This window comes from Rhagoletis pomonella, unplaced genomic scaffold (assembly GCF_013731165.1).
Source record: "Rhagoletis pomonella isolate Grant_MI unplaced genomic scaffold, Rhpom_1.0 Rhpom_scaffold_00004, whole genome shotgun sequence".
Taxonomy (NCBI): Eukaryota; Metazoa; Arthropoda; class Insecta; order Diptera; family Tephritidae; genus Rhagoletis; species Rhagoletis pomonella.
In genome coordinates this window covers 76,246-98,102 of record NW_023458558.1, presented here as the reverse complement: position 1 = coordinate 98,102, position 21,857 = coordinate 76,246, and the positions used below count along the sequence as shown (strand labels likewise).

Here is a 21,857-nt window from a genome sequence, read left to right as displayed (position 1 = left end):
TTTAACTAGACTCTTTAATTGTTAGTAAGATAAATGAAGCAATGGCTTTTGCAACAAAAATGGATGTAGACTCATACATATGCACGTAACATTTTTATGAGTTTTGGGTATTACTTATTTAAAAAATTAAACTTTTTCTGATCTACTCGTATGTATGTACATACGTACATATTTATTTCGTACTTCTCTTGGTTCTGTACACATTTCATTTTGTATTTTCAAAAAATTAAAAAAATCATTCAAAACACAGTTTTCACGTTTGTATGGAATATAAAAATATATTTATATAACTGACTTACAAATATGCATATATAGATACATACATATGCATATATATACAATTTCCATTCCAGCATACATATTGCTTTACATAAATAAAAATTAGCGCAATACAAAATTTTAAAAGGAAGCGCGCGATTCCTTAAATAAAAGTTGTTAGTTTTTTATTTTGAAATAAAATTCAAAATAATTAATTATAGCATGTACATATCTATGTATGTATGTGTATATGTATCTAATAATGCACAAAAGCAATTAATAGGGGTATTCACAATCCGGTGCATACTGTCTAGCATGGTGCATAGATAGCATGATTGGCTAATGTTGTTGTTGTTTGAAGACATGAAAAAACAACAAAATTATCCAATCATGCTATTTATGCTATCTATGCACCGTATGCACCGGATCGTGAGTACCCCTAATGGTTTTCCAATTCAAATATGGGTATGCATCATACATACATACATACATACATACATATGTACATATATCGAGCCCTAACCGCCAAAATAACGTAAGCGACATTTTTTTCAAAATTTTCTTTTGGATGCAGAAATATTCCTAGAGAATGTAGATGCATTTTTGCATCAAAAGGAAAATTTTGAAAATAATGTCGCTTACATTATTTTGGCGGTTAGGGCTCGATATATATATATATGTATATATAATGTCTAAAATTATTAACAGTAGTTTTCTTTCCACAGTGTTTCCAAATCGAGCAAAGAAATTGCCCTTCTTTCCTCTCTATCTCTAATTTTTGTCTGCCGAATTTACGATTGACTTCAGCAAAACCAATATGTTTATCTGTCTCTTAACCTAACATTTTGTAATAAATATAAAGTTGCACTTACATATGAATGTATAGGTATTTAAATTTATGTACATAAATATGTGTTAGTAGCTGATGTTCACAAAAGAATTTGTGCATAACTTTGAAAAAAATTGCGTTCTTTTTTTGTTAAATACATAAGTGTATAAACTTTTAACAACTTAGTTCATAAAGTTGATTTAAATCAATATATTTATAAATACTAGAAACTTATTTTAAAATCTGTATTCTTGAAATGCTTCAAAAGGTAATTGATTCTGTCGAATTATATTTTGTTAAAAGAAACGATATGTATGTATTGCCTACAGATTCCAAACTTCCCACTTAAATGGAACAAAGTTAAAGATGCAGCAAGCAAATAGATTTTGCTTGTCGACCAGCGGAAAATATGTTAAATGTCATCGACATATCCAATTAATTTTGTAGCAATCTAAGTTCTAGTTCTGAACGTCGGCATCCCTGCGAAGACTAGGTCGATATAAACTCTTGCGGGCAATTTAAGATGATTAATTTAACCACATATCGATGTTCATTTTCATATCGCATATTTTCTTAAATGTCCAATGCTGTTTATTTAAATAATTTAAAATTATTTGAAATGAAAATAAATTGATTTGAAATTGGCGAAGATTGATTAACATTTGTATTCCATTCTATTTCCAGTAATATACTAAGAATGCCCAAGTGAGCGTGAAAATGCGTAACAAAAATTAAGAACACAATTAAAACAATAGCCAAGAAATAATTTCCAAATAATCTGATGTTCACCTAAAATGAGTCATAAAATCTCCAAATTTTAAAGCTCATTTGTGCATAGTACATAGTTTTTAGGATACTTCTGAAATATGTATACACTTGTACAAGTGTGCAAGTCTGTATTTTCATTTCCTAACACGACCAAGACCTACCAAAAACTCATTCAAACTAAGATATCAAGAGCAACAAAAACAACTACCACATTCGGTAGAAAAGCCCAAAAACGAAAGCATTGAGTACGATAGCCATTAAGCATGTGAATTGTGATGTTGCAAAAAATTACCGGAATTGTGGCAATCTCTGCATGTAATAAATACGTATTTATGTACATACGTAGTATGTATGTACGTATGTATTTTTACTAATTCTTCTAATAGTATTAAACAAAAACTCTTTACACCATGCACATGGGCGTAGCCAGGTAGGGGCGATATCTACTATTGCACAAAAAAAAGCTGCAAGGGGGCGCTGGAGTCGAGTTATTGGTAAAAATCGTCAAGTGAAGTCAATCGGAGACACCAAGAATCAAAGTTAAATTATCACCGTTAAATCAATCATCAGAACAATTGCGGTCCTTGCTTTAAGGCGCCTAAACAGAATAAAGACAATGCTTGATAAATGCCTACAAATAAAATTGTAAGCCTTTTAAGGTATTTCGGCTGAAATACTAAGTCTATGGCCCTTATTATGAGTTGCATTCGATTTTCGATCTTCGTTGGCTATCGAAGATCGAAACAGAAATTCGTATTATGACCTATGCAAGCGTGCCGAAATTTACGTTGAGTATCGAATTTTCTGTCGAACAGAAATTTGCTTTCGTTGGTATAGTGAAGTGTTAGAAAAATTTGAAAAATGTATGATTTTGCATTTAATTTCTTACTTTCTGGCGACTAGAAACTGATTTTAAACAATTTTTGTTAATTTCATGCAGTTCTAACTTCGTGAATACTAAAAAAACACGTTCGAAAAGCTGGCTTTACTTATGAAACTAAATCCCAATACTCTGTAGCAGGGTTGTTGCGAATATTATTCCGAAATAAAAGTCCTTTCCGGATAATAAACAAACCGCCTGTCCAAATTAAACAAATTTGGTATCATATGAAAGGGGACTGAAATAGCTTTTAAACAGAAATAACGAACGACCTCTATTTATATTTTTTTATAATTTAATACTAAAGAAATTCATAACTAATAAGTCCTCTTTCATTTGATACCGAACTTGTTTAATTGGGATGAGCGGTTGGTTTATTATCCGGAATGGACTTTTATTGCGGAATAATATTCGCAACAACCCTGCTCTGTAGGCACGATCTCTGGTAAAAAAATCATAGAGCTGTTTATAGTTTTAATCATGATAAAAACAAAGGCGAATTAATATAAGGTGATAGCAGGAGTACAAAAACAAAAATTTACATGTATTTTGTTTTTGCTTTGGCGGCATAAACTGTCAAAATCTGTAAGAGTGTGTGTAGAAATTCAAACAAACTTTTTCAATTTGATATCAGAAGCCGTGCGGCGAAACACATACACACAATCAGCTGAGCTAGTAACACCACTTTAATTCATTTCGCCTTGATAAGAACATTACAAGGTAAATTCATTCTCTCAATTCGTTTCATGGGTACGGCCCCTTTGGGGAGTATCGTGGTGGCTGTGGTTTAATACCTAAATGCGGGTAGAACCAGCAATGGTTCAATGTGGAGTTGCATTGCAACCGGATGTCGTGATCCACAGATCGTCAGAGGTTTAGGTAGGCCTCGGCCCTACCAAGGTGGTAAGTGTGTCCACCACATACTGCCAATTGGTACTGAAGTGCTTGCAGTTCAGGGCAGTGATTAGTGCAAAAATTAATCCGTTGTGCCAAATGCGGGCACCGTGGTTAAAGCCGTTGGCAGGAAATCACGTAAAGCCTACATGAAATCTCTCAATTCGTCGGCTATGATTTTTTTTCTGACGTTTGCCAGCATTTTAAAATCATAGGTAATTGAAAATAAATAAATGAAATTGTCCACGATTGTTGTTGTTTGAGATTGAAAATGGGAATGTGTGTGTGAGTTTGAGTTTTAAATTTTAAAATTATATTGCTCGCAAACGTCAGACTGCCTCTCAATGGTTTCACCTTGTTAAGGTTTTGCCATCATACAAATATTTAAAGGTAAACCCGCTCGCTCAATTCGTCGGCCATCATTTATTTTTTGAAGTTTGTCTACTTTATAAAATTTAAATTTTGAGAGCAACTCAAATGCCAAATAAAAGTAAAACAAAAATGTTCAGGTTGCCTCCCAGCGGTATTACCTTCAAATTTTTGTATCATGGTTTTAATAATTTGGTTTGTTCCCCAAGCTACTTGTAGAAAAACTAGAGCAAAGTTCAAACTGTCAGCGAATACCAAACAAACTCTAAAACTTACTTGTGAAACGCGTATGTGTAACTCGAAGTGACTTCGAGTAGCTTGTGGAACAAACCTATTTTAAATAGATTTAGTTGGCAAAATTTCTTAAATAAATTGTATGTCAAAATATATTCGAAAGACTACACTTCAACTCTCTTAAACGTTTTCTGCTCCTGGCCAGTTTTCTAAGCTCTCATTCTCTGACGAATCGTTGAACCAGAACTCCGTTGTACTAATTTTTACCACGTTTTTATAAACTCGCTTTCTTTTTTATTGCATTTTAATTTGCACAAATTTACATATGTACATATGTATGTACATATAAGCACACTATTTAGTTAGCTCGATTTGTAAACAATGCTTCTCAGCGGTGAAAAATATACTATTGTGAACAACCGAAACGAGCGAAATTCACAATAGCGCTAGTCTTCATCGAATGAGCGCCATAATACCAAATGAAAATTCGTTCCATCAGCACTTTCGACCACAGTCGAAGGTCGAATGTAACTCATAATAGGGGCCTATGCATATTGGATTTCTAATGGTATTCCCCCATTTTGAAATTGCCAAAACTGTACTAAAACTCCACTATACAGATTCAAGAACGATTCACAACCACCATTTTGCAAAAAATTTAAATTTTGTGTGCGTGGCCCGCATTAACAAATAAAGTTGGTATTGAGGTAAGTTTGTTTTGAGGTTGCAAAATTAGAAATCGGCGCGAGTTTTTTTTGTAAATTTCTTTCGTTCCAGAGGCAACAATACATATGTACATGATAGTGTCTTCCATATAAAACAAAATTGTCGATCATACTTTGTATGGAAAAAATGCGAAACACCTTCAACCAAAAAAATTAACGGGATTTTTTACCCACTTGAAACTTGGGGGCTACAAAACTGCATACTGCAATCAAAACTGACCAAAATATTGCACTACTACATTCCGAGATTCCGTTCTGCTTACAAACAACTGCAAGGATTTGGATGACATCGTATTACCAGAGCCGCTCTTATATGAAGTCAAGGGCGAATCCCATTGTACTCAGTTAACAAATTATGTTAAAAAAAATGTGCTTGAAGGGCAGATGAATTTTCAAAGCTACTAGTGAAAAGACAGTAAGTATATTATTTTAATGACTTGTTGGAATTTTTAGATTTTAAGAAAACCTGTACATAGTTGCAAACGAACGGGAAACACAACAATTTGGGATGAAAAAAAAATTCCTGTCCCTAACGACATTTTGAAAATAAAAGTTGGAGTGACAAGATACCCAATCACGCAAAGAACGCCACCTATTTTCTATGGTAATTTCAGGCCACTGGTTCCGAAAATGCTTCGATCCTTTTGGCTCGAATTTGAGAATTATGACTTTCTTTGCTTTCGTGAAAATAACTAATTTGGCCAATTTATTTGCAAAGGCATAAATTGCACAATTTCCCAGGGTTTTGCATCCGTGAGTACTTTTATTGTGTATTCTCTCCAATTCCAGAAAACTCAAAGCCAAATTCGCATTTTATGTTAAATAAAAATAATAATAATAATAATAATAATAATAGATTGGCGCTTACACTGATATTTGTTAGTGCTTGGCCGAGCTTTTCCTTTTTATGTTAAATAGAAATGATTAATTTGCCGTATTGAATAAATTTCTACAGAACTCTAATGCCCAAGTACTTGCATCGAATATTTGCCAAAACTATACTATGATAAATACATAATCACTAGGGCAACCAAAAAAATATGCTCGAGCATGTTTTTTTTCTTATACTGTATCACAAAATGCATAAAAAGGAAATGCTAATTGTAAAAAAATAAATCGTTTTAGTCATATTTGTTAGAGCATATTTCGGCATATTTCGCAATAAATGATTTTTTTTTTGCATATTTTAGAAATAAATGCTAAATTTGGTGATATAAAAAAAAAAAAATATTTTTTTAATTATAGGGCCTGTGCCAATTGATAGAACACTACTCTGGATGGTAGATTTTTGACAGCTATTTATTAGGTGGTTAAAAATTCCCAAGCCCGTAAGGCCTATAAAATTCGTCAAATTTTGTATAGAGCTTTACACTAAGGGCCTGTGCCGATTGATAGAAAATATAAAATTTTGACAGATGAAACTAAAAATTTGACATTTCTCGTGCTGGATACGTACGTCAGAATTTTACCTAGCTTATGGGGCTCTTAACCGCTGAAACAGAATGCCGACGAACGGCGAATTTTTTGTCGCGAATGTTCGCTGTAAAAATTAAAAAACACTGTTGTATATGAGAACGCACACAACCAAAGCAAACTACGACCTTCGTCCGACGACTGTTCGCAACGCTAGACTTATTTCTATCGTCGTCGCTGGCGGCAGTGGCAAAATACGATCCATTGTGGCCATATGCTAAATATTCTCAAGTTTTTAAATCGAAATTGAAAAATACTGTATTAGTTTTTGTTAAAAATTAATAATCTTATTGTTTGGAAAAATTTTAATTGTACCTTGTCATAGCAGCAGTTTTACTGAGCGAAATTTTTTGACGAAAGTTGCCGGCGTCGTCGCACTACTGTGCGAAAATTCGCCGTTCGTCGATATTGTGTTTCACCGGCAACAAAATTAAGCAAATGGAAATCAGAATTGTGTCGAAATAAAATCTCTCATTTTTCTTCCACTAGTTACCTGTGTAAGCAGCTTTTGAGGGATTTCTGAGGACAACATTGCGTGCGCTTGTGCGCGGTTACCGTTAAAACGTTTAATTAACTTCGAAACAATTTTTATGTGGATTTGTGCTTATTTTTTAAACACAATTTTTGGCCACTAGAAGCAACAGCATTGACTTTATCTTTTTTAGCAAAAACACAGGGCTTTGCTGTATTAAAAAATTATATAGGCCTAATTGAATCCGGTAATTCAATTCATCCGATTGAAAAATATTCAGTGACTGAAATTTCTACCTTTAAGTTTGTGCCTTTTGCATGTTTAGGAATGTATTCCATGATAACAGGCAATTATGTCTTTCTGAAAATGTATCCGAATATTTATTGGAACAAAAATATTTAAGTTAAATTTGCATTTTTATATTTATACATACATATGTAGGTGAATACGTCTGAATGTGTAATATTTTATTTTTACCAGTGTTTTTGTAAATTTTGCGCACAGATTTTTACACAAAAAACTTTGAGCTATTTATTTGTTTAAATTCATATTTTAAGCATGTTTTTAATATTATTCTTGCATATTTATGCATATTTCTTTTTTATCGTGCATTTTCTAAGCGCTTAAAATCATGTTTTACTGCATATTTTTGGTTGCCCTAATAATCACATTAAATTCATGCATGAATTAAGCTTCGCCACGAAGCCCTATGCGTTAATAGGGCAGCTAGTAGTCTTCATAAGGAAACTTTCACTTCAGCTAGCTCTGAAAGAATCATTTTCTGGGGCCATGAATCATTATTTCTTTAAATAAAATGTAAACGAAGCGAAGAGAAAACACTTTACATTAAGCAGTGCGCAATGCAGCAACACTGTTTTTCCTTCTATCTTCTTATACAGTTAAGCGTAAAGCATGCACGCGCTTTTTTACCTGGGGGCTAATGCCAAGCATTTTCAGAGACGGTGGCACGTTCAATCCTTCGGGTATACGAACATGGCCAAAGTCGACAGTGAAAGCCTCGCACCATACTCCAAAGTGTCCTATGTCGAAAATAGTCAAATCGTCAGGTAGGGTGAGCACAATAGTTTTTCGATCGTATCGACGAAGTGGATTTTCTTTGCCATTTTCGTCGGGTATTCGAAGACCTTGAGGACTGGGCCGCTGTCCGCGACCTACCCAGAATTTCGCATCTGCAAATTGATGTATGATAAATAATTATTACTTATACGAATCTGTATCTAATTTTTAGAAACAATCTTTACTGTTAGTGCTTTTTCAAATTCAAAACTTGGCAACACTGGTATGACAATCGTGTTTATTTAACTTAGAATAAATTTTGCGGCTCACCTGGTGCCTCTCCATCGTAACTAAAATTTGGTATTAAAAGAGTTTGTGCATCCACAATTACGATGCTGTCCGAGGATACACCATGCACTCCTTTGAGAGCTGCAATTTTTTGCGGCCTAGGAAAGTCCAAATCACTTGGTACGGAAACATCACCAAAATTAACGGCAAACTCGTCGCACCAAACCGAAAACCATTTGATGTCTCTCAAAGTTTTACCATCGGGCAAGGAAAGTGTTACATCTTTATTACGATATCGTCGAGTGAGCGCACTGTCCCCACCACGTTCATCTCGCAGACGTTGTGCTCCATCGTTGCTGGGTTTCGGCGTGTTGCCCACATAGAAATAGGCAGCTATATACATAGAATAAAGAATTTAATTTTTAATATTACTTAGTTATTTACATATGCACACACGCACATACATACATACATACATACATACATATCTATGTATATGTAAATCAAACCACCAGTACGATTCAAATAAATAAAAATATTTTCGTTTAAAACATTTTTAAAGTAATTATGAGTTCACAATATTATTTCAGCTAGTTATCTCCGACACTTCGGCATATAACAAGATTGCCTACATATATGAAAAATTTCTAGTCCAAGAGATAAAACGAATAAATTATGAAAATTCCATAGATTTTTATTGATTTTATGTTAATATTTTTAAAGTTTATTAATAAGGATAAATTATAAAAATTTACAGCCAATAAAAAAATAAATAAAAACTCATTTTCCATTTAAATTGCTGCTGAAACTGTCTGTTAATTTCGTAGAAGAAATGAACTTTCTTGCATAAAAACTAATAAAAAAGAAAAACTAGTGCTTTTTCTTAATTCCATATGACACGTTATTCATATTCAGCCTTATCACAAATTCCATGTGAATATGTGAATCGTTCCCATAATTTAATAGCCAAAACCAAAAAAATGTGTGTTAAAATACATAAATGTCTGAGGCGAAATTAAAACCTAAGTCGTATGTACCCTTGTGGTCAGCTGATTAAGTCAAATGACTTTTTGTTTATATTTTTTATAAAAGTCTAGCACTTTACCTAACCAGCGCACAGTGGTTCAGTGGTATGGAGCAATGGTCAAAACTCGTTTTCTCGGAAACTAATAGACATTTCGCAATTTTGGTACACTTGGTTTTCTTTGCCCAGGGTAGGTTATTAAATAATGAAAATGGGTGAAATCGGATGAAAACAGCGCTTGCCTTCCACATAACGGTATTTTTGAAAAACAAAGCGAAAACTGTTACTTAAATAACTACTGCAGCCAAATTACTAAAAATTGATATATGTATGGAGTCAACTTTAAGCAAAAAATTTAATATTTATTTTTTTTTTTAAATGGGCGTGGTCAAGCGCACTTATGAGAAAATATGTGTACGTGCCGAGCCGATTTCATCCAAACTTTGTACACTTATTACTGTTAGCCCCATTTAAGCATTCTTTGCAACTTGTTGACATCGGACAATAACCACGCTGACCTGCCATGTATTGGTATTTACGAAAGATACAAATTCCACGATATTTTACTATATAATAACGCTGAATTTCTCAGTTTTGTATTTTGAAAAATTTATGACCCGAAAATTTGATTTTTATAAAATAAATAGAGGCTGGTCACACTTGCCTGGTTATCAGGTTATATTTTTTATTCAGTTTACAACAATAAAATACACTACAGAATAATAATTTTTAGCCAGATAACCTGATAACCAAGCACGTGTGAAAAGCCAAATAGATTTTTATTAAAAGGTCGTAGCTACGGTACGGCTGAATTTAAGCTATATTTTAATTAAAAACAAGAAAATGAGGTGATGCAAACATGGTAATAACTGAATTTTCATTGAATTCATGGGCTGTGTAAGCAATATTAATATTTGTACAAGAACTTACACAGTAACTCAAACAAGCGTTCACATGTTGATTTTCTTTAGCTGAACATTTCTAAACACTCTTACGTTCGACACTTTAATTTGAGTATAATTAATTAACATTCGACTTTTAAAACTGGTGGCAACCCTCTCCAAAACATTTTCCAACTAAAACCTTCGTAAACTCCGTTGGTCTGACATCCATATCGCGATACATATTCCAATTATCTAATTCTCTTTATTCAAGTAGAATTTGATTTCTAAAACAGGTGGCAACCGTCCTCCATGCAGATCAAAAACATTTCGGTTGAATTTAATTTTTAATCGGGTGGCAATCCTTGTAATATAATTTTCAAATAAATTATATAAATATAATTCCGCTATTTCGAGTTGAGTTTGATTTTTTATACAGTTGGCAGCCCTTCTCCATGAGTGTGGAATTGATTTTACATAACTTCATACCAAGTTCCAGTACTTTATCCCAAATATTTCTTGCGATATACTTTATGATACAATCGAGATTAAATCCATCCTATATTTTAAATTGGGCTAAAGACACCAGAGGACTAAATTGCATGATTATCGGTTGGCTAGTTAAAGCATGAAAGCGTAATAAACCTATTAAACTCATTTTGGGACTCATAATATTAGTAAGGATAAATAAAATTAAGAACATTTTGAAAAACCGTAAAGCCTTCTTTCCGGTATATTATCGGATCACTCCGAAAACACTCCGTCTTGGTTATCATCGGAGGATTTAAGGAGTCCTTCTCACAAAATCATAGGTGAATAGGAGTCTTTGCTTTTTGGGGCAGCGATATTACTAATTTAAGTAGTCCTAAGGGTGCACTTTTTTCATATCTATACTAATATATATTTTGAAAGCCGGTTTTTTTCTGTTCGCAAAGCTCGAGATCGGCAGTACCGATTTTTTGGAAATTTCGGTTATAGATTCTAGATGGGCTTCTCACTGTCTTAGGCAAAAAAAAAGTTTTAATACTTTCCTAAAAATGGAACTGGAGGACTTTAAAAATCCTATGGATCTAACACTGCGCTGAGAGCGCCCTCTGCTCTTAATTCCTACGGAATACAGCGCAAAGCAAGGGTTATGTATACCTATGCATACATACATACATAATGTTAACGGCTGCAAACTCTGCAATCCTCCGGGTAAACGATTGCCAGACGGAAGCAGGTCTGGAGCTGGCACACCAGCAGACGGAGGCAGTTTTGCTCAGCACTAGAAAGCTACGAGAAGTGGCCAAAATTAGGGTATGCGGCACCGAAATAACCTCGACGGAGAGTCTAAAATACTTAGGCATCGTTTTCGATACTAGGCTCACATTTAAAGCTCATATCGAATCTGCAGTCGAAAAGGCGGAAAAATTAGCAGCAAGGCTGTCAAGACTAATGCTAAACGCAGGGGGCCTAAGCAAGAACGCAGACTTGTATATGTAAGTGTAGTTAGAAGCATTCTGCTGTATGGAGCACCAGTTTGGTCAACAGCACTGAAGACGAAATCTTACGCTCGGGAAGCTAGATCACTGTACCTTATGCCTTAAGAGTATGTTGCGCTTTCCGAACAACGTCAGAGGAAGCAGCGTTAGTAGTAGCAGGTCTCTGTCCTATTGACATAGTGGCAAAAGAAATAGGTGCAATATTTGAAAAGCAGGAGAAAGAAAGGGTGAGACGAAATTGTTTGCAGCAGTGGCAAGACCGCTGGGACCACTCAACTAACGGACGCTGGGTATATAGACTTATTCCGAGTATAAGCAAATGGCTTGACAGAAGACATGGAGAGGTTGACTTCTACCTGACTCAAAGACTAACCGGACACGGCTGCTTTAAAGCATACTTGCACAGATTTACGCACGAGGACGACCCGTACTGCACTTTCTGTACAGGGCAGGTAATCGAAGACGCTGAACATTGTTTTTTCGTCTGTCCGCAGTTCGCAACCCAAAGGGACGACTTGAGCATAAAGGTGGGGAGGCCACTTAAGGTTGACAACCTGGTGGATATCATGCTTGAGTCAACAGAAAATTGGTCCGTTGTTTGTCATGCAAGCACTATCCTAAGAAAATTGCGTCAAGCGGAACAACTCCGCAGATCTTCATAGAAAGGCAATAGGCCGCTCCCCCTCCGCGAAGTAATACCTTGCGGTTGTTCCACGGAAGGAGGGAAACGGAGCAGGGGTGGGTTTTTAGTGCGGTGAGCCGAAAGGCAAGTCCCACACTTATCGGCTTTCAATGCTTTGTGCCACCTCTACAAAAAAAAATAAAATACATAATGTTAACGTTAATGTTGATTCTTATGTTAAAAAAAAAATAAAACAAATATGTATGAACTGTATATGGAGAAATAATGTAGGCAATTATGTATGTAGAGTCGTTTATGTTGCCACAAGGAGCAACTTACATTGCTGTTAGCACTTACATTTGTATGTATATGCATAATTATGTACATACCCATGATATTTAGGTATGTATATAATTACGCATAAAAACCGTGCTGGCTAGTTTTTTGTACTTAAGTGAGCGCAATATTAAAAGCGGCAGCTCTTATCCATCCATGTACATATATCGCAAAGCTCGCGAACGGCTGAACCGATTTTTTTTAATTTCGGTCACTTGCTGCAGACGTTCAAAGGATGGATATCGGCTAAGAACAATCTTGATATATAAAAGGGGCGTGGAACCTCCCATACGAACCGAATTTTTCGCACTCCATATCTCTGGAAATGTTCATGGTAGAGTACTGGAACTTGGTATGGAGATATATGAAATCAATCGCATACTCATGACGAAAAATTCGGACTATTTGAAAACCGAATTTTTCATAATAAGTATCTCTGGAAGTGCTCATGGTAGAGTACTGGAGCTTTATACGGGCGTGGCACCTCCCATACAAGTAGAATCTTTCTTATTGCACATCTCTAGAATTGTTCTTAGTAGAGTACTGGAACTTGGTGTGGTGATATATGAAATCAATCGCATAGTCATGGAGAAAATATGGAGCTATTGGAAAACGGGGCGTGGCACCTACAAGCCGAATTTCATACTGCATATCTCTGGAAGAGTTCATGGTACAGTACTGGAACATTTCGTATGGAGATATGAAAATTAATCCCATACTCATTGAGATAAATGGGCTCTTTAAAAAGGGGCGTGGAAAAGTACAATCGTACTAACTTTTACTTATCTTTGAATGTCTATATAATTCTTCTGTAGGTATATTTGTGAGGGAAATCCTAATTTTAACAAAGTTTTGTGTGTGTGTTTGAGTGGGTCTCTGGATAGTTTAGTTTCACAATTTAATTCGCCAGTTGGCGCTGGAGTTGAGTTATAACTAAAAATCTTTTTTATGATCCGATTTGGCGAATATTCAAAACATGTATTGGAATCGGTAAAGGCATTCCAATTGCAAAAAAAGAGCTGCCAGCTGGTGCTGAGGTCGACTAAATCGACCTGTTGCACCATTGAGTATATCGAACTCCCGTGTGTTACGATTGACCAATGGAATGGATGGGATTTGCCAATATTATTATGCGTTAAAGCTCCATTCGAAGAAACCAGGGTTTAGTTGTGCAGTGGTAAATCTCAAATCACCACCTGTCGAAATAACTTAAAAGCCAGTTTCATGAAAGTAATTTAATGAAAATTTATTTTTTTAACTGAATTTAATATAGAACCAGACAGAAAAATATCATTTTTCACTTAAATTGCTTTCGCGAAACTTTTTAATGTATTTCGTCTCAGTTTACGTATGTATATTGTATTTCTGTTAAACAAGGATACGCATTCATTTTGAACTTGCCACCAACTATAAGATAAGGTTTCTCGTGCACATTCACTATAGATCCGGATCATTGTTGCCACCAGGGAACTTCTCATGGACATAAGACTTTCGTTCGGTTATTTAAGGTGGCAAACGACCATCAAACTATAGTCTTAGCCGATGAATGTGCCAGTACAAATCGTAAATGTGGATTGTTGGGGAAACTGTTGGACCAAAATGTTTAAATTAAAAATCTAATTTTGGGGGGGACGAAGTTCGCCGGTTCTGCTAGTATATGTATAAAGAATGCCCTTTTCTCCTGCGGTCATGCTCCTTTGGGACTCTTTTCACAGCCTCCCTAGCCTAGGGAGTCCTAATTGTGCACCCAGCGGACTCTGTGGTATGCTGGGAACAACTTAATAAAAATAAAAAAAAAAATTAACTTAAAAAAAATCATTGCCTAAATGTTTTAAACTCTCGATAAATGTGAATTATTTCATTTTTAATATTTTTATTGAGCTTTGTACCACGATTGTTTATTAGGAAAAATTGAAAAAGCAACAAAGTCTAAGCGGTAGAAGTTATAGCACTATTCCGGTGAATTATTTCAATTTTCTTTTGCGACTTAGGGAAGGTTGAGAACTCTTCCCAGACTCAGTGCAATAAGAGACTATTTTGCGAGATGTAAGTACATAATCAAAACCACTTGAAGGATTGAGCAATTTCGTGCCCAAAAAATAAGCACTGTACGGTTGTTAATAAGGAAATGGTTTTAATGTTGTCCGGATAAAAAAATGTTTACTATAGCATCGATACTGTCATTTCTGAATATCCACAGGAGCAAGTAAGATTCGCCACAGAATCTCTAAACTCTCTAACACCTTTTAAGTCTTCTTGATTGACTAGCCATTTATAATGAAATTTTTCCGCTAAAGAAGTGAAGTGATTGAAACTCATTGTTTATGTGTTGATCTATAAGTACCTTTACTAAATGAGATTACTAATCTTTTAAAATTTGACGATAGAGTTAAAGAAAACTCAACTTAAAAGGTAGAACCAAGGCATATCAAACAGGTATTAGAGCACAAACCACATTTATGTGTATTTTCTTGTTTCTTCTTTTATCTAAAGTAAATCTTGTAAATCAAAGAGTACCATGTGAAATACAAAAAAGTTAACATTAAATTTGGAAAAAAAAACTGATGGGACTTTCTGTCTTTTGTTTGTATCTCGAAGCATTGATACATTATTTGCAATGCCCAGGCATCAGCGTTTGTGCTGGAACGTTCACCTAACTCCACGTTCCAAAATTTGCTTGTCAATCGCTTGTTTTGTATGGGAAAAGGTTTCACATGCAAAAAGATTTTGACAATTTATATTTTGTGTGAGAAGGAATTAAAAATATTTGACATTTTAGAAACCAAATAATTTGAAACAAAAAAAAAATCAAGTCAGCTGCCCTACTGATACTATCTGTTCAATGTGCCTTGGGTAGAACAAAATATTGCAAATAAGTACATTTGATTGTACTTCGAAGTACGAGTACAACGGCTCAAAAGGAAGTACTGTACTTCCGAAAGAAGTACGGTTGGTCACATTAATTATACACGAAACAATAACTGGCTAAACAGAATGTAGTACCACAGCTACAAGCTATTTCGCTAGCTACATAAGCAATAACACACCATAACCACAGCTACATATTGTGGAAAATTTACGAGCATTTAGAATATTTTAACTTTTGACAGCTCTTGCTACATACTACAGCCTCATCATTCTGGTTAGGCAGTAAGTTTTTCTAACGAAACCTGTTCACCTTCTCAATTACATCGACAGCATATTTTCTTTACCTGTATACTCTTGCTACTAGCAAAATAGCTAAGCTTTATACGCCAAACTTTTAATTCAGAAACTGACAATAGATAAAAGAACGAGTCTAGAAAATTCAATGACAAACAACCAAGCGAGCAAGAAGCACAAAAAGTGTTCCACCATCTCATCCTTTTCAAGGCAGGATGGGCAAATGGACTATCAGAGTCAGGTGTTTGTGCCACATGATGTGACCAGTCAGCAGTCCAACAAGTTGTCTGCAGTGTCGTCTGCTCAGTGAGAGCAAAAAACTTCTGGCACTGAAGGCAACATGAGTTTTACCCAACTGTATCCCCTCGATGCCTCCCAGTCATTGCTGAGCGAAGTATTCGCCCAGTTTCTGATGGTTGCTTCGATGGCCGAAAGTGGGTGTGCTAAAACTGGTTGCAGACCGAAGAATGCCTGGTCTGAGTCAATTCTTGCCAAATCGTCAGATATCTCATTACCAGGTACTCCTGAGGGACCTGACGCCCAGAGTAAAGCAAGCTCGTTATGTTTACCACCATAATTTAGTCGAGACTTGCATTGCCGAACTAGTTTGGTTTGGTTTCGTAGTTAGAGGGCTGGCCAATGCCTTAAGTGCAGCTTGGCTTTGAGGATTGCAATTACCTCAGCCTGGAAGACGAAAGCATATTCTCCAACAGAAAAGTGAAGCTTATCCCCATTAACTCCGAAAAAGCCCCCAGATCATGACCTGGAGTCAGTTTTGGAGCCACCAGCGAAGATTCGACAATGTGTGAGTCCGGTCTCAGTGATGCAATTAAACCAGCATTCAGTCTAAGTGAACTCAACATTATAGAATCTCTTCGACAAAGGTAATGGTGGCGTACTATCCTGTAGCATTGAAATCACACAAGTGCTTAAATCTCTGCCACCAGCAATTTCCGCCGCGCCTCACGCAGTGTTATACCAACATCCGGCTATTTTTAGTCTGCAGGTGGCCTTTAAGGCTTTCCTACCTAAGAAAACACAAAGTGGCGGTAAGTACAGAAGAGCGTCAGTAGCACTATACACCACTCAAAAAATTAAATTTAAATAAAGAGGCTATCCAGTAACCATTTTGGCTCTTTACTATCAAAACCAGATAATTTTTCGTGGACCCCCACTTACAACTCATGGACCCCCATATTTTTTTCACGCCAACGTAGACCCCCGTCGAGTCTCGCGTGGAGCCCTGGGGCCCCCCTGGACCACTTTAGAAATCACTGGTTTAGTTCTACAAATAATATTGGAATCTTCATCGCTGGAAATTTGATGAGAGCCGAGAATCCAAGGATTATCGTTAACAGTAGCAGTCCTAAAGCTAAAGAACTGTCAAAACTCCATATAAAAGACAAGGTCAAGAAACGCTGAAGAAATATTTATTAAGCCAAATTTTTTTAAGCAGCTCGGAGCTCTTAAGAAATATGCTAGGCTTTCTACTACGGTTTTCTAAAGTTTTTTGTAGAAGAGCTCAAGGCAACCCATGTTTTCAACAGAAATATATGGCCGATCCATTATTTCGTGAGCAAAGAGTGAGACAGAAGGCTGTGGAACAGCAGACCCTACTATTCATACAAACGAAATAATACGGCAGCTCCTGCAATTCACTTCCGAGTGAATTTAAATCTAATTTGCTTTGAATTCAAATTGGCAGGGCTTGAAATTCACTGCGAAATGAATTGCAGAACCTGCTGAATGGCAATTTTTTTCTTGACATTTTTTAAGAGATCCGTACTTAGCTTTATACATTAAAATAGTTAAAATATTCATGGTCGTAGAAATTAAGTTTGGAAACCCTAAATAAGCAAAATAAGCCATTCCAAATAAAAACTTAAAATTTTGAGGTAACCTAATTACAATTCGAAAGAATTGCTAATTGCTTTTATTTGCATACCGTTACCTTAATATAGAAAGGCCCTAACTCATATAGTCGCTGAAATACAAAAAAGCCGTAACGAACTAAATTTTTTTATTGCTTACATATGTAAAATTATGTAGGCACTTATAATTCGAAGAAATCCATCATAATCATCAAAACCGGAATTTTTGATTTTTACTTAGTTGCGGCTTTTTGTATTTCAGCGACGATGTGAGATAGGGCCTTTCTATATTATGGTAACGATATGTACATATGTAGGTTTTGCTCCTCGATTCAAAAATAATAGGGGAGCTAACGATGTTTAGCATTTTAGGTGTAAAGTTGCTACGTAGTAATCTAGCACAGAGCTTCTTACAGTGTGTTCCGCGGAACCCAAGGGTTCCGTAGAAAAGTCACCGGGGCTCCACGAAATTAATTTTGGCGAAAGAGCGTTGAGCTTGCGCTTGCCAGCTTGTTTTTTTATCTAACCGGCATGTGTTGTTGGTCGCTGTAGCTGTAAAGGGTTATAAAAAACTTCCTACAAGGAACGCGACGAATTGCCAAATGAAATGTAAAATGTCGTAACTGAGCACTTGGTAAATCACCTTTCTTTGTCAGATTATTTTTCGGATGGTAGTAGTAATATCGGTTTGCTAAAAAATCCATTTACGAAGCATTCATAGATTTCCAGAGGTTTTCGACATTGTAACACACATTTGCATCTGTGTCTCTGAAAGAGTTTTGGGTTAGTGTTAAGAGTAAATATCATGAAGTCGCTAAAAAGACCATCTTAATTTTGCTTCCTTCTGGCACAACGTACTCTGTCAACAAAGGGTTTCAGCTTACAACTACCCCAGAAATGCGCATACAGCTTTCAGACATTATATCGAACTGCTATTTTATACAATGATTACTAACAGTGAAACAATTTCATTCTTCACATAAAAATTTAAAGTATGTATACTATTTCTAGTAAAAGTTTTTATTCATATTTAAATTGTTCTATATTTTTTTTTTTAGTAATTTGATGTGGGGTTCCATAAAATGAAATGTGGTTAGTAAGGGTTCCATTATCTTAAAAGTCTACGAACCCCTGATCTAGCACATGTTTTGTTTTTTGCGTTTCCAACAACAAAATGCGTGCTAGATTTCCAAGTAGCGACTTTGCACCTAAACTGCTACTCAGCTTTAACTCCCTTAATGTCTTTTTGAAGAAAATTCATAGAGATATTTTACATAAATATTAGTTTTGTTCTATTTTATTATGTACATATGTAGTTTTTTCTCTGTCTGGACTAAAGAATCGCTCAAATATTTACAGTTATTAATGTATGTACATATGCATACATAAGGCGTATAACTTAAACATATCGATGGTCTTGTGCAATAACGACACAATTCAAAATTCAAAAAATAAAAACTGTTACTACAGTTGGGTGGCTCATGTCTACAATCCTTGTCGAATTTATGTCTAATCTTTTGTATTTACTTTAGCAATCCTTACTGCTTACTTTAGAAAGGGATGAAATGGATTAGACAAGAATTAGAGACAAGAGCCACTAACAGTAGTCACAGTTTTTGTTTTTTGAATTTTGAATTGTGTCGTTATTGCACAGGACCATCGATATCTATATCATATTGTATATAAATATCTATGTGTATTATTTACCAGGAGCTTCGCCATCATAATTAAAGTTCTTTATAAAAAGGGTGCGAGAGTCCACAGCATATACATCTCCCGAAACGCCGTGATGCAGTCTTTTTAACGCTCCAATTTTCGCACCATAATAGGGAAATGAAGCGTCGGCAGGAGCGGCTGGAAAAAAGTTATTTAAATTCATATTAATCATGTTATAACAAATGTTAATAAATATTTTTATCAAGATGATTTTATTCAAATTCCAACATATGTATGTATAGGAAAAATTATGGGTTTTTGTTAAATTTGTCCAAAAATATGATTTCTAATTCAAGTTCCAAATTTGTTTATAAGTTAATAAAATTAGACATAGTATTTTATAGCCGGTAACCGCACCGCGCAATACAGCCATAGGAAATAACGCCATATGGTTTTATTTCTATGGGAAAAGTGAAATAAAGCCATAAGCAAAGACTTTACGTACGAGGAACAAAGTCGTACGATCTTATTTCAATACAAAAAACAAATTTTGTCTCTTTAGAGGCGGTCCGCGTTGGCTCGCCACCCCGCGCTGTGCTCGCACTCCCCGCCCCAGGATCGCGCCGCGCGGCCTTTGTATGAAATTGTTGCTTTGTTCATTCTTCTTGCGTTTGATGATGTACATACTAGGGATATTGCGAATGTGGAATTTTAGACATCCGCGGATGCGAATGCGGATGTCAAGTATTTTTTTTTGCTAAAAATTACTTGTTAATATTAGCTATACTTTGCGAATTTTTGCAAATTTGGGAACAATTACCGCAGCTCTAATAGAAAATCCATTATTTTCCATCATTTTGGAACAATTTTGTTTATGCAAATGAGTATGGAAACACTGAATAGGCACAACTTCTAGAAATACTAATTAGTTTACTTATGTTTATGCATACAATATAAAAATTGCAAATATAGGAAAATTACAAAAAATTTTGTTCAACATTTTTTTTTTAAATCATTTGTTTATAATCTGAACGATTTTCATCATATTATTATCATAAATCAGAAACAGTAAGTCTCGTCTTCAATTTGGTAATTATTACGTACCGATCGAGTAACATTTACCAAAGTTATATCGAAAAACTTAAGTGGATCTCCAGTTTTTTGCTAAAGAAAATTCTCTTAAATTGTATAAATAACTTTTAAATAAAATAATCGGATTACAGAAAAGTGTGCCAGGGAGTGACTTTTCCTCATAAGGATTTCCCAGGATATGTTAAAGACTATTGCATTTACCTACAGTCACTTCACTAATGGAATTAAATCACTTCACATAATGGAATTAAATATTTATGTATATCTAACCACTTATTGTACGTCCCCTACTTTCAAATAACGGCAAATTTAGAAACCGCGAAAAATGTGCTTAAAATGGGCGTTATAATTAATTATAATGCTCGAAACTACTATTAATTTATTAAACGATTCCTAATCTTTGACAATACATGTTTGACTACATTCACCACGATCTTGAAAACGACCAAATCGGCGTGACCCAAGTCCATGGTAATTTTAATGATATAAACATCCGAAACGTTTGAAATAAATCTTGTCTCACTTTTTAATATTTTTCACTGGGTTTCTGAAGTAATGAAGAATTGAAAATTTATAAGGGAAAATTATAGTTTTGGTAACTTATATCCTAATATCTTAAAAACTTGTAGACTTATTGAAAAATGATAAATGAACGTAAGGTACTAAATTTAATAACCCTTAATTTGATATATCGTCCTGTTTATAACAATTAATGCATTCCATAGATATTACAAGCCAAAGTTTCATTTTCAAAATTCACACACTTTGATTCAATTGCGCGGGCTAAAGATAAGTTTTAAATTAGTCATTCGTGGCCAATAACAATTGGCTTAGACCTAAGACATCACTATAATATTACTATTACAATACGGTCAAATCTTTTATTTTCCCCCATACAAAATCGACCCGGCCTAATGTATATGTATATGAGGTTGAGTGCTTTTCGTCTTTGTCATTAATAATTTTACACAAACCTCGAGTAAATATGCATACTATGGCAGCATTAAACGCCATTTTGCATTTTCTCGTTTCAGCTCGAGAACATTATTTACTGTTTTTTTAATAATAATCATAAAAAGCGCAATATTCAAAAAAAAAGTTGTGTTAATAACTTTTGCACGGTTAACAATATATTCGGCATTGAACTACAATTATTTACTTTTGAATTAATAACACAATTCTATTTTATCCTTCTGATTTAATTTTTTTTTTCAGACGGATGACAAATTATCTTTTAATGAATATATGAGTTGTCCACTTGTAAACAGCGTTATGTGATTTTATAAAAGTAAGCCACAAATTAAAAAAAAAAAACGTCTACGACAACAAGTAACATCGGAACTGTATCTTTTTTTATTAGGCCTGTATGCAGCTCTCAAGAAAAGCAAAAACTCCATATAAAATGACGTACAAGAAATGGCTAAGAAATTTTCTTGAGTCAAATTTCCTGAAGGCAGTACGCAGTTCTTAAGAAATTTACTACGCTTTCTACTACGGTTTTCTAAAGTTTTTTGTGAAAAAA

At 34.9% G+C, this 21,857-nt stretch overlaps 1 protein-coding gene across 1 annotated transcript in view; it reads right to left on the bottom strand.

Annotated features, from left to right (window-relative positions):
• Window positions 1-21,857, bottom strand: part of LOC118736751 (protein Skeletor, isoforms B/C) — a gene marked incomplete in the record, with an annotated part of 84,235 nt that overhangs the window by 29,507 nt on the left and 32,871 nt on the right. The window contains 3 exon segments of the mRNA XM_036466767.1: window positions 7,833-8,092; window positions 8,250-8,600; window positions 19,295-19,441. Coding sequence (XP_036322660.1) covers window positions 7,833-8,092; window positions 8,250-8,600; window positions 19,295-19,441 — 758 coding nt within the window.